The following is a 14,226-nucleotide window of genomic DNA, read 5'->3' as shown; positions in this document are numbered from 1 at the left end:
CTCTAACAAGAACATACTGCACTTGCAAGGGAAGATTTACGGGGGGGAAAGTGGAGATGGGTTATCAGTAATGTCTGAGGCACTAGAAGAAGAAGCACTTGACTCATCTCAGTGCCCTGGGGCATGTAGATGGGCATATCCTTATTGTGGTTATGTCTGGTTGTGGATGGGGGTGGTTATTTTAATCTCTTTCTCGGGAACTGAGGATGAATCAATTCCTCTTCTTCATCCCTTGAGGCATAAAGCTGAGATCCTGGCAGCACAGGGTTATTAACAATCCCACAGTACTTTTGGAACTGGTATTATTCACAGTATTTGGCCACTTTTTTTTCTTGACTTTCAGCCAGAGCTCTTTCCTAAGAGCTGGAGACAGTCTACCTGTATTGTTCAAAGGAGAAGGCCTTTCAAAGATGGATATATGGCCAAACATCACAGCCTGGCTTGCAGGGTGAGGAGCAAATACAGATCTTGTTGTATTGACCCAAGTATCCACCTCTGCTTCCCAATGAGGAAGAGTAGGCTAAACAGGAACTCCTAATTTAAAACTCATGGTGGGTTCAGTCATGATCTGTCCTCCTGGGGGCCCTTGGCATTTTCCAGAAATTCCTCTGATGAGTGTATTATAGGGTGGGGATAAGGAAGCTTTTGAACCAACTGAGACACAATTTCTAGGTGTCATTTTATTGTCAGACCTCAGATAACTTTCCTCTCCTCTTTCACTCCTTTCCTCACTTTCTCCGTTTCCTGCACTTCCTCTTGCTACACACTCCATTTTAGTCTACGATGACCTCCTCTGAAATGTCACTCAGATCACTTTTAAAACAGCCTTAATTTCATAACAGGTGTGTGCTATTTGTGACATTTGATATAGGACAAGTATTAGAGGAAGAAGAGAGACAGAGTGATAGCAGGGTGCCCTGAGAAGTCCTTCCCAATCTCTAACCTCTAATACATAATATTTCCTGCCAGCAGATATTACAGAGTTGTGAACTTCAAGTGGGAGAGTACAAAGCTGGTTCCTAACTGCAAATGCTGAAATATTTCAGAATACTATCATTTCTGTATAAAATGTACCCTTACTAAGTCTCTGTGTGATAGAATTATCCTAATCAGATTCTGAGTAATAAAAAAGGTTAATAAATACATGACTTTCTGTTCTAAAAAAAAATCTTAGCCTTTTTTTTTATGCACAACTACAAGAGAAAGAAAGAACATGAGTTGCACTGCTTGTTCTGAAGTATCTGTATTGCCTTGTCTAAGCTATTAGCGTTTGAAAAAGACACCGTAATTTTTCCTTCATTATCTGACTCTTATTTTTACAGGACTAAACATTATTTAATTATTTGTTGCTGTTTTTCAGTATTTAGCATTTTATATTCTTTTATTTTATCTTGTTTGTTTTCAGTATGATATGTGGACTTGGTATACCTTTCAAACAGTTAAACACCTATGCTAGTATTAATCAGGTGTTTTTGTTTATTTCTTCTCTTTTATAGTCTTGGATAGGAGCAATAGCTAAATATAGAACTGTAGGCTATTGCATACTCCAGCTAAAAGAAAAATGATCATGTATTTTCTGCTGGAGCAGATACTTATTGTTCTCCTCAAAGCGTTAAGTAAAGAGAGAAGACGATCCTGGATTATGAACATTACTTCCACGTGTGCACATTTCTCAGCTCCAGCTGTAGCTTTTCATCTTCAAGGACAAACTGATGTCAATTCAGACAAAGCTGTTGTATGGTAGGAAATGTGATTTGCTTGAAACATAACATGGAAGTGCTAAGGTAAGCTCTAAGATCTATTTTCTGCAATCTCTGACTTTAAAGGTGAAAAGCCTGTTAAAACATCTGAAGGTAAAATGGCTGAACTTTCTCTGGGCTTCGAGTTTAAAGGTTAGGCTTTAAACTGTGTGGATGACTCTGAGGAAGCTAGTTTCAGAAACTGTTGTATTTTTTAAGTATTTTTAGCACAGTGTTTTCTCCATACTTCAGATGATGTTTGAAGTTTTGTTTCTATATCAGCTAGTTCAACTTAAATGAGTATAAGCTCTTACTTTTGTATCATTTAAATTTCTGCAGTTAACCTACATGAAAGGCTTGTTTCTGTCTGCAAAGTCCTGATAGCAGCCAATTTCATCCTTGCAATATGAAGGCTTCCTGACTACAAAGTTCTGACTCTGCTGCTAACACTCTCTCATTTATTTGGGCTAATGGTTTTATGTTCTTTGAACCAAACTTGGACATTTTCTGCTCTTTCTTGCTCTGAGGAAATAGGAGCCCTCATTAATTGTGTACATAGATAGTGGAATCAATTTTTCCCCCCATTTAGAATCTATACATCTTGGATTATCCTCTTTTTCACTGCAGTCTCCTTTTTCTGCTCCAGCTCTGAAGGGTCAATAGAATTCTAATTGGGCTGAGAGGGATGTGACTTCTTCACTAGATGCTTCATCAAACTCTGATCATAAAATCAATTCATATGAGCTGCTTTCAGCCTATTACTCTGTGATGCTCAAATTGGTCAGAGCTGAAATTTATATTTGCTTTGTTGGTGCAAACCTCTTGAAGGAAATGAAAGCCACTTCTGCTATTGAATGACACAAAACCAATTCCAGCTCTGTCAGAGAAAGACCTTTACCAGAAAATCCAAATTCACAATAAGAACCCAAACTCGACCCCGACCCACCCATGAGCAACACAACCGGATTCCTTAAAGGATGGAGCATATTTAAAAGCTACTGCACAGGAGGCAAAGTAACCAAGTATGCTCATTGACATAGTTGGGAGCTAAGCTGAGGCTACCCTGTTTCTGAGACTGAGGTTCTACTCAGAATCAGTCAGGACTAATTCTGGTCTTCTACAGCTCTAGCACCTGAGCTTAGGTGTTAAATGAACTAAGAGCTGATGGCATTTCTGCTTTTATCTTCAGTTATAACCTATGCAACTAAGAATGCTGAGCAAGAACTGTTGATATGGATTATCTTATTCTTTGTCCTCAGTTATGTGATCAGTGCCAGAGGCAGGGTGCTGAGCAGGATATATCCTTTGGATGAGGCACTACAGCTAATACTACAAAAAGCCACTGATTTAGCAGAATGATGTGGGAATCCATTTGGTAAAATGAGGTCTAGTAAAGAGTGATTGTTACCACCAGTTTAAAAGATGCAACTCCACTCTGACATAACTGCATGTGAAGGCCTACTACTTACCTCAACCGTCTTGCAGGTCTCCTCCAGCTGTGTGACTATCCCTTGCACTCTGTCATTGCTCCCCACCAGGACTGCGATGCCGTCACTCAGCTCGGACTGGTCAGAAAAAGGAGAGCACGTGAGAGGGTGTTAGACTCTTGGGGGCACTGGCAGCCAGCCAGCCACCATCCCACTTCAGAGTGGCCCATCTACCAGTGGAGAGCAGGGGGATGAATAAGCCATACCAGGGTATTAGCTGCTCTTTTCACCAGAACCATGGAAAATTGAAGCATTACCTGCTCACAAGCTGCCTGTTAGTATTTTGACATTTGTTTCCTCTCCCAAAACACTAAAAAGGGGGAGAAAAGGGTGGAGACAGAGTCATTGGCACAAGGGAAACAGGTGAATGCTCTCTTGGGGACCAGACCAGTGGGAACATGGAGGGTCCTGCTGCGTAATAGAAGGGAAAAAACATGCAGGGAGGAAGGAGCTGGAGATGTTGAGGCAGAGACCTCTGCACGGAGGAAGAATGAAACACCCTGCTATGAATGGGAGATGTCCTTAGAAGAGGAAAGTCAGAGAAGATACTCCATGGGGAAGTTGGTGAGGGTGCAGAGGAGGGCAAGGAGCTCTTAGCATACTGCTGTAGTGATCTGTCTGCAGAGACATCTGTGTCTGTGGCCTCTACAGCTTTGTACAGGATCCTTGGAAGCATGCATCCCACCGGCTCTGGATTAGACATCCATTCTTGGGCATGAAAGCCCATTTCCACAGGAACACTGGGGAGGAAAGCACTGCTTGCAAGTTTCCACAGTAAGAGAGTGATTGAGGGCATGGATTCAGTCCATAAAACATCTCCCCCTTCTCTCTCCTTTTTTTGATCAAAAAGGATGCTTGTAACTACTTTTCTAAACTGACTTCTCATTTGTAGTTTTCACACACAAGCATCTGTGTGACAAAGTTGGAGGCTGGGATTGCAAACTTGTCCTGTCTGATTGCTAGGTCCGCTGGGGCCCTCCAGAAAAATGAGCTGTTTATCTCATGAGGATAACCCAGTGAGTCAGGTTTTAAATTAATACTGTATTAAAAATAAACAAGTCTTTTACTGGTGACAGCAAGGGCAGAGGATGCTAGGTACATCCTGTGCTGCCAACTATTGAATATTCCTGCATTTACTTGCAGGAGCTTTTTCACTTAAAATTTCTTAAAAATTGGATTGCTTAAAGGCAAAAGTGCCTGATAGATAACTCTTCGATTTGTAATGGCCTGTTCTCTTTTTATCATGTTCTGTAAATCCCACTTATTTTTGTGATCTAAAAGCACTGAAAAAATAGATTAGGAACCTCAGAAGGGAGATCCTCATCTTCACATCAAATCTTGGTCTAAAATGTTTACTTACTATCCTAACTAAAACTGAGACACTGTAATATCTTTCTGCGTGATTTCTCATAAATTTATTTCTCTGTGTTCCAAAACAGTTTCAACAGATTTGTGTGAGCCCTTCACTCCCATACAAGAATGGAGAATGTACACCGAGACCCCTTTGAAAACTCACAGGAAGCTCATGGATATACTTTCCTGCTGATGGTCCTTCCAATTGCTGGGAGGACTATGAGATACAAAAAAATATTTACCTTCTGTCTCTGGTAAACGTTTGTGAGAGGAGCAACCTGACAGTCTTTGTGGGCACCAAAGACTTTGCACAAGGAGCAGGTGGGCATTTCACAGTTCAAACAATAGATATTAATTCTCTCATCTTCATGCTCTTCACACATTGGCTGGTCACATTTCCTTTCAGGCCTGCAAAAGAAAATAAGTTTAAAATAAACTTGGTCTCATAAATTTCTGATGACAGTACTCAGAGTATCAACATGAAATGATACAATCGTATGGCAGTGTCTGAGGTTGAGCTGAATACTCACTGTAGATTTAAACCTGTCACACAGGCTGACTAAATAGACAGAAGTACCATTTAATATTCTGACACAAAAGGATGTGATGAGAATATAGAAACATGATTTCATCCTGTGATTCCAACTGGGAGTGTGACTGAACCCTCACTCATGTTTAAAAATGTAAACAACCTCACTAAGATTGGTCTGAGACTACCTGTGTACTTTAATTAGCATGTTGTCCATCATCGGCCTGAAATAGGAAACATATGTAATTCCTTTAGGGTTCATCATGCAAAACGTTGGGTGATTGGCCTTGATGCAGCAAAGCTTTTATGTAAATTTGAAGTAAGAGTTGTAGGTATTAATGGGCTTCATGCCTCTAACTCTATCATCTCTGCTGATGTGCCCTGAGGTCCAGGTCAGGCTTGTTGATATCAAACTGGACTAAGTCCTTGCGGCCTTTACACCATGCCAGCAAATAAAATAAGGTCTCACACAAACTAATTTTAGCTGGGTGGCATGTGTCTAGCTGGTTGGACTTGGTGACCCTGAAGGTCTTTTCCAACCCAGATGATTCTGTGACACTATAGCTTGTACAGTGCCAAGCTTTTTAAGAGCAGCTAATTTGATTGTACCAACCACCAAGGGTATGGCTATGCAAGAAGTGTGTAACCTCACCTGTGCTAAGCCAGGATCTATCATTAGCATCACTAGTTTAGTCCTGATTTCTTTTCGCCAAAATGATTCAGCCTTATACATGCTAGTTAACCCCTGCCATTTTAGGAACCAGTTTAGTTGTGACTTCCTTTAATGAGCCACCTAACTGACACGCCCAGTGTAGGTGAAAGCTCTGGTCCTGTCTGTATGGGCAGGATGATGATTTTCTGAGCCTGTGCCCCATGCTTAGCACCCTAAGAACATTTGTGACAAGCACATGAGCTTGTGACAACGTGGCACTGGAGCATAGGTTTAGTGGAGTGCCGTAGGGAGTGTGCCTGGGGGTTCCAGCCTCCAAAGGCTGCCAGTCCTACTGTGGTGTGTGAAATCTTTCCAGTATAATTCATTATACCCTTATGCTACCATCTGGAGGGAGAACTATGACTTACTTGTAGCAAGTGGAACAACAACATCATAGAACTATGTCGTCGTCATTGGATAGAAAATATTTCCCCAAATTACAGAATTTAATGGCATTAAATAGAAACTTTTTTTTTTTTTTTTAAACCATTCTATACAGCTCCATAGCAAGGAGGCAATGAGTCATTCATTCTATTACAATTTTAAAACATTCTGTAAAGATCATTATTTTATATTGTACTACAGTAGAACTTTCCATACAGTTTGGCAGAGTGGAAGTTTTTTAAGGACAAAATACAGGTTTTCTCTTCTGACCTTAGAAAAGAGGAATGGAATGTGATCATTTAAATGCATGTAAAAAAAAGATTGAGCAACAAAGAAAATGTCTCATGCCTGTGCTTTTTAAATTCAAGAAGGCACTAGAATTAAAAGTGTTTATAAGGAAAACCTGTGATCTTCAATATAACATGCTCTACAAAAATAAAACCAGAAGAACATTTCTGGAGGAAGCCTGCATTATTTGGGTCAGATCTCCAGCATATATTTACACAAGGCCCTCAATGTGTCAAACTGAACACCACTTCAAGGCCAGCCAAAAGAGGTGTGTCCCCACTGTGAAGGATGCTTTACATTGTTTGCCGCTGACTGCTAACAGCTCCTGCTATGTTATGGTGCACCAGTGGGTGGGCCCACCTGCAGGGGCAATAACAGACAATGAATATCAAAGTGATTAATTAAGCCTGAAATAGCTGCTCTTCCTGAAAATATTTACAAGACCAGAAACTACAAGAATGTTATTTGACACTGGAGCTGTGCCACTAGCACGAAAGACACACAGCACAGGGCAAAAAGGCGATGGTGTCGAGCAAGTTCAGCCAGAAGTAGCCAACCTTCAAAGGTGCCGCAAGGAGCTGGAAGAAACCTGGCAGAACTCCCTGAACTAGCGGGGCCCTGAAGACAGTGACAGAAGACCAGAAGTAAACAGATTTACAATCTCCTTCCTAGGCTTTGCTAAAGGAGAGATTTTTTGCAGAACATTCCCTGACTTCAGAGGAGATCCTCTAGGTTTACATTGGTGTAGCAAAGGCTGAATGAAACACAGCTCCTAAGTGTAAAACAGTGGCTGCTCCTAAATGGAAGATTAAAGAGTAGCCAGTAGGACAACAACAGCATGGCTTTACTAGAGGAAAAGATTCATCATAGATGTGATGTGGTTGTGACCAAAGAATGGGCAGGCAGCTGAAATACCCTAACAGTGATTCTACAATTCTTTGTCTCTGCTCTTTGAGATATTCAGCCTGCATTTGACTACTACAGGCTTATTTTTTTTCCATTAAAATTGGATAAGGACCTTAATGTGCAGAGTGTTGTGCATGCTTTATGCAAAGGAGGACTCTTGGCACTGGTGAGGCCACATCTAGAGTGTTGTGCCAAGTCCTGGGATCCCCAGCAGACATTGATGAGATCCTCCCTGGGCCTTCTCTCCTCCAGGCTGAACAGTCCCAGTTCTCTTGGCCTTTCCTCACAGGAGAGATGCTGAGGTCCCTTAGTCATCTTCATGGCCCTTTGTTGGACCCTCTCTTGTACTGGGGATCCCAGCACTTGGCACAGCACTCCAGATGTCCTATCAGTGCTGAGTAAAGGGGAAGGATCACCACCCTTGGCAGGCTGGCAAAGCTCTGCCTAGTGCAGCCAGAAGGCTGTTGGCTGCCTTTGCTGTGAGGACACATTGCTATCTCATGGTGATGTCGTCCACCAGAACTTCTAGATCTTTTCCTGTGAGTCAGCTTCTCAGCCAGTTAGCCTCCAGCACATTCTTGGGCTTATCCCTCCCTAAGGGCATGACTTGGCATTTCCCTTTCTGGAACTTCATAAAACTCCTGCTGTCCCATTTCTCCAGCCATTTCCCCTTCTGAATTGGTGTAGCAGCCACTCCTCAGTGTTTGGTTATCACCTGCAAACTTGATAAGGGTAGACTCTTGTCCCATCATCTGAGTCATTAATGAAGATATTAAACTGCATTGTACCCCAGTAACAACCTCTCCCTACACCACTAATGACTGGCCACCACCTGACTTTGTGCTGCTCATGGTAGCCTGTTGAGTCTGGCAGTTCAGCCAGCTTTCAGTCCACCTCACTGTCAGTTTGTCAATGAGGATATTATGAGAGGTGGAGTTGAAAGTCTAGTTAAACAACATCCACTGTTCTCTTGTTCACCAAGTTAGTCATCTCGTCCTAAAAGGCTATCAGGTTGGTCAAGCATCATTTTCCCTTCATAAGTTGATGCTAACTACTTTCAACCACCACCTTGTTTTGTATATATTTGGATATGCGTTCTATGAGAGTTTGCTCCAACACCGGTCTAGGAGAGCTTGCTCCAATACCTTTCCAGGGATCATTATGAGGCTGAGCAGCCTGTAGTCGTCACTGTGTGACATCTCTCTTCCTACAGCCCTTAGGAATCCATAACAAGTACCATGACTTTTCAAAGATTATTGAGAGTGCTTTTGCAATGACACTGGCCAACTTGCTCACCACTCATGGGTGCATCCCATCAGGATGTCCCCTGTTTAAAAAATGTTTCCAGACTCATTCTCCTCCACTAAAGGTAAGTCTTCTTTGCTCTAGACTTGCCCACCAGTCGCAGGGACCTGGGATTCCTGAAGGCCAATCTTATCGTTAAAGACTGAGATGAAGAAGGCATTGAGTACCTTGTCCTTTCCTGTGTCCCATTTAGCAGTGGACCCACCTTTTCCCTAGCTTTCCTCTTGCTGCTGATGTACTTGTAGAAGCCCTTCTTACCCTTCACATCACTCACTACATTAAGCACCAGGTGGGTTTTGGCTTTCCTAACTCCATCTCTACAAGCTTGGAAAATATCTCAAAATATTCCTGGGTCATCCGTCTTTTTTTTTCTTTCTTTCTTTTTTTAAAGTTTTATCAGGAGCTCTCTGTGAATCCATGCAGGTCTCCTGCCACCATTGCTTGAGTGCTTGCACATGGGAATGGACCACTGGAGGTTGGATGAAGTTTGAAGGAGTGGTCCTTGAAAATCAACCACAATGATGGACTCTCCCAAAAGTGGCAAAACGTCCATCAATACTCAAGGCAGAAGTGGGGCTTGAAAAATGAGAAGACCAAAAAAAAAAAAAAAAAAGGACTTTGGGATTCCTGCAGTTCCATACGTACACACCACCACTGTGAATGCCTGACCCAAGAAAACCTTTGGCACAGGTAAGGCTTGGGCTTTGTCTCCATGGGGACTTGGAGAATATCCAGGTGATCTCTCTCCTCATTTCTCTTGCTCTGCAATCTGTGGGGCTCCTCCTGCAGCACCGGTTTGTGACACAGACCCCTACCAGTGCCCACCACCTGCCCATCTCCCTGGACCAGCCATCTGAGAGCCCAGGCATCCCCGCAGCCCATCCTGGAGAACCACAGACTCCCTTGGGAGCTTGGGATGAGACAACGGAGGTGTCAAGTCGTGGTGGTGCTGGGTACCCTGCTACCACTGTCACAGAGCACTCGCACACTGCTCTCGGCATGGTGCCTGGTCCCTGCTGCATGTGCTGCTCCATCCACGCACAGGGCTGCCGGGCCAGCAGCCTTCACCTAGCAGGTGTAAGGGAGAAGGGGCACTCAACCCTCGCTGAGCAGGATTCAGCTGGAACAAAGCCCAGAGCACCCTTTGATCAGGAATAGCTGGCTGAGCTCGTTAGAGGCTGCCAGAGCGTGTGAGAAGTCCCAGCTTCCTGCAGCTACCCTTTCCTGGCAGCAGCAGGCCCCCTGATGCTCCTCAGAAAGTTTGGGTAATCAGTGGCCCACAGACTTTCAGACATCAGTGTAATATTTTAGTCAACTCTATTTCCACTCGGTTCGGCACTTTGTCCTCCTTTAAAGCTTTGCAGGAGCCACATCCTGCTTGAATATTTTTTTCCTTGTGTTGCTAATAGGTTCTAAATTGGGCAACAGGCTACGCTGTCATCGGTTGGAGTTTGATGAGCAATGTGATAAAAGATTAAAAAAAAATGATGTGATTGTTATTAACAAGAAGGGCTGCATGTGAGGGCTTGGGGAGAGCTTCCCAACCTCATGGCAGCTTCTGCCTCAGCTTTTATTTTTGAAAGTTCAATGCCTTAATTCAAATAGAAACTCAAAATGGAAAAAAAAAATGTTTGAAATCAATTATTTTTTTTCTAAGCAGGAAACAAAACTTGCTCCTTATCTGGATTTCCCTCATTTTCTTCAGCTCATACAAAAAGCAGCTGGGGATTGGCATCATTCTAGCATGCACTTATGGTGAATTATACCCACAGGAAGACCTGGGGGGAAGAGGTTCCCCTCTGGAAGTCACAGGAGCTGCTGTCCTGAAAGATTGTCTTGGGAGCACTCAAGGATGCCCAGGTGACATCTCACCCTTCCTATGTACCTCTGCCAAACCCAGCCCTTCGTCTGAAGGAGACTGGTACAAAAGGAAGGAGAGGAGACTTGATTTCCCTTGACTTTCTTGTTTCAGCAGGACAGCACAGGGTAAGGCAGTGGCAAATCTTGCTCACACACCAAGGAACGTTAGGCAGAGGGAGATAAGCAGCTGAAGCCTACAAAGTGCCAAATAGTTTAGATAATGCTGCTATGCACTGCCGCTGCTACGTAACCCTGGTAATTATTTTAAATCTAAGGACATACATGAAGGTTAAATAAACACCTGAACAGATTAAACAAATGAACATTTTGGATAGGTAGCTAAGAAAATACATGTTCATATTTATATCTTTTCTATTCTCCCCTTTTACTCTCCTTGTTGCATTGCACTTTTGTAGAATTTAAAGAAACAATCTACTAAATCTCTTACATTTCTAAGTAAATGAATTTTGTTTGATTTGCCCATTAACTACATGGGAAAAAGGAGCTGCATTTCCATTATTATTAAAGTTAAATACATCTCTGAGTTGAAAAAAAAATCTGACAGAAAGCCGCAAGACATGAGGCCACATATGTCCAGCTAATTTGATTGAGAGCAAAGTCCACCACTGTAGCTCCGCTGATTCATTTCCCCCGAGATTTTCCTGACTCAAATAATATTTGGATATCAATGACACACACATGAGAGTAGCTGACCTTCCCTGGGCTTGGAGTGCTAAGGGCAGCAGAAAGGACAATTTAAAGCCAATTTCGTGCTCTCCAGTGTTTTGGAGCTCAAAGCTATGCCCAGCTACAACAGTCCCTGAAGGAATTCAAACAGCCAAGAATAGCCAAAGCCAATGCCGGGCTCCAAAACGTCCTCTCTGTTGGTAACTGACCTCCTCTGCTGGAGGAGGGTAGAAGTGCCCTGAGCTGGTGTCCAGTGACTGTGCCCACCTGCTCCCCCAGTATCACCTCTGTTATCCCTGCAAAGCCCAGCCTCTTGTGGGAGCAGGACGGGATGACTATCAGGGAGTGTGGCTAGGATTACACCTTCCTTCAGGTGTACAAAACACCTTGCCATATAAAAACTGGCCCTACAGATGCACACTGGTGACAACAGGCTGCGTCTCTGGGGGAGAGCTGCTTGCTTGGTGGTACGTGACCAGGCTTAGCTTCCCCCTTACCACGTTCCCCAGGGTGGTAGCATGTGTCATGGTAGAGAGAAGAATGCAATATTGTTCTACTGCTGGATCTGTTACACATCCATTACAGGCAATTAACATTAGGAGTAATCTTACTTTTTAGGATTAACCCATTCCTCTGCATTGGGATCCTGACTCTTGGACACAACCACATAGCACTCATATACATTGTTTCTGCCTCTTCCTCCACTTTTACAGAATCATGAATAAGGCTTGATTTCATCCCAAGCATTCACATCCCAAGCTGACAGGAGTGGAGATTTTTTATTGAGTTTTGATTTGATCTTATGATGCAGGGCATCCTCCCTGTGCAATTGACCCATCTCCTTGTTTGTGCTGTCTGTACTTCAGGACTTTCTAACAAAATTTGAAATTCCTTTCCTTTCTTTAGCATGAGAACACACAGGATAAAGGGAAAGATGTTCTTTTGAACAGTTTATAAAATAAGCAACATGAACCTAGCTACTTCTCCCTTATCCATATGAATACCCACTCTGACTTCAAGGTCTTTGCTTGTGCAGGCAGGTATTGCTTATGTGAATAAGCATGGCACAGTGGTCTTCTGTAAGTGGTAGTGAGGAAACTCAGCATCTATTTGGATATTGTTTTCTGAGCTCAGTAAGTGAGAGCTGATATCATTGCACAGCAGATAGGCTGGCATGCACAGCAGCACAACCCCTTTCTGTACTTCCAAGAGAGAAAATAACTAAATAAATCTCACTTCTGACAAATAGAAAGACCAGAAGGACACCAGAGTCACCTAAGCAGTGCCTGTTTTTGTGACAGAACTTCTACAGAGGGTACAAATTCACTGCTTACCTTGTGGACTCCTGCTTGTATATGTCGATGATGTTCTCCACCAGCAGGTTCCTCTGCAGCCCGTATACGCCGTGCCGGTCGAGGACCACTTCATGCCTGCATGAGGGGCACCGAAACCGGCCTCCTGAAGCCATGGTTGTGCCTCCCCTGGTGGGCAGGTAGGGGTTCGAGGCCTGTTCTTGCCAAGCAGCACAAGAAGAGGTGAGTAAGGCCATGCACACCTTCACCAAAATGTGTTCTGACAAGGAGGCATTGTTCTTGGAGCATGCAGAGGCCACATCCCTCTGAAATCAAGGCCACATCCCTCTCTCTCCCCTCTTCTTCCCTACCAGCCCAAGGAGCTCTGGATCAAGCCATTCAAAGCTCATATTAAAAAAAAAAAAAATACTGGGAGAAGCAGCTGAAGCTGTTCAGATCAGGCCCATGGCACTGCAATGATCTATGCTAGACATAGCACAGCTCTTCCAAAAGCGCCAGGGGAAAACCCCGTGTGTAGCAAACCATTTGTAAGTGTGCCTGAGGTGAGGGCAGCTGCACAGAGGAGCCCAGGAGAACACGCAGAGACTGCAGGCTGTGGGGCTGGCTCCTCAGCTCTTGCCTGCTGCCACCTCCCTGCAGCTCACGGGGGCAATTCAGGCTGGTGCAAGCTCAGCCCCAGCCCCAAGGGAGCTGGGCGCTGGGGACATTTCCCCAGCTCACCTTCTGCTTTAAATCATCCCCCCCCCAAGTCTTACCAACTACTAAAATCAACCAACTGAACCGTGTGATATTTGGCTTTTCCACTAATTCAGCGAGTGCCGCTTGTCCCTGCAGAAGCAGAGCTTTCCACGGGAGTGAACCTACCTGGAAAATGTCGCTGGCGCACTTCCTACACAGGTTGTGCTGGCAGGGCAGGATGACCACCGGCTTGGTGAACATCTCCAAACAGATGGGGCAAATCAGCTGCTTCTCCAGGTTATCCATGGTCTGCTGCTCTTTGGAGAAGGACTTGTAGTTCAGGGAGGTGCTCATCCCTAGCTTTTCCAGGGGCATATGCTCAGGATCACGGCGTCGCAGGTCGGTTTCCGGGTTAATTTCCCTTGAAATAAATCCAAGGCTCCGCCGCGATCAGAGGCTCTCTGGGCTTCGCTCACTGGAGGACATTGCTTAAACGGGGGGCCGAGGGGAGCCAGGGCTGTTTTTAGCAGCGCGGCGTCACGAGATGCCATTCAGCCGTGCCCATATAAGCGCGTGAGAGGAGGACAGGCTGGGACAGGTGACGGCTCCCGGGGGGCCGGGGGGGCTGTCTCAGGGCCCTGGCTCTCCTCACTCACACATGGCAGCCTTCACCCCCCCCCAGGAGGAGCCTGAGCGATAAGCAAGCGCCATCTGCTCCCCCCTTATCGCAGCCACTCACTCCAGAGATGCAACGAACGCCGAGGAGGCAATGTGCAGCCTGCAGTTTAGGCCCCGTGTTTCGGCAGCCTCCGGGAGCTGGCCTTCCCAAGGTGTGGAGCACATGAAGTCCCCGGAGAAGGCAATAAAAGCAATGGCTGCTCTCGGGCTCGGTTAATTCGGGGTGTAAACCTGTCACCACTTTGAAAACCAGCTTGAAAAAAATGCCTGCCTATATCTACACTTAACTTCCAGTACGATTTTTTTT

At 44.4% G+C, this 14,226-nt stretch overlaps 1 protein-coding gene across 1 annotated transcript; it reads right to left on the bottom strand.

The window, feature by feature from the left end:
- Positions 1-3,179: 3,179 nt before the first annotated feature.
- On the bottom strand, positions 3,180-13,774 carry LOC118157069 (tripartite motif-containing protein 55-like; the record flags this gene model as incomplete). Its single annotated transcript, XM_035311316.1, has 4 exons — positions 13,428-13,774; positions 12,585-12,757; positions 4,822-4,987; positions 3,180-3,304 (listed from the first exon to the last, which is right to left on the bottom strand). Coding segments are annotated over exons 1-4 (653 nt in total), but the record flags the coding sequence as incomplete, so codon positions are not given.
- Between the last annotated feature and the right edge of the window lie 452 nt (positions 13,775-14,226).

Source organism: Oxyura jamaicensis (assembly GCF_011077185.1).
Source record: "Oxyura jamaicensis isolate SHBP4307 breed ruddy duck chromosome 2 unlocalized genomic scaffold, BPBGC_Ojam_1.0 oxy2_random_OJ106602, whole genome shotgun sequence".
Classification (NCBI taxonomy): Eukaryota; Metazoa; Chordata; class Aves; order Anseriformes; family Anatidae; genus Oxyura; species Oxyura jamaicensis.
This window is presented reverse-complemented; position numbering and strand designations above follow the sequence as displayed.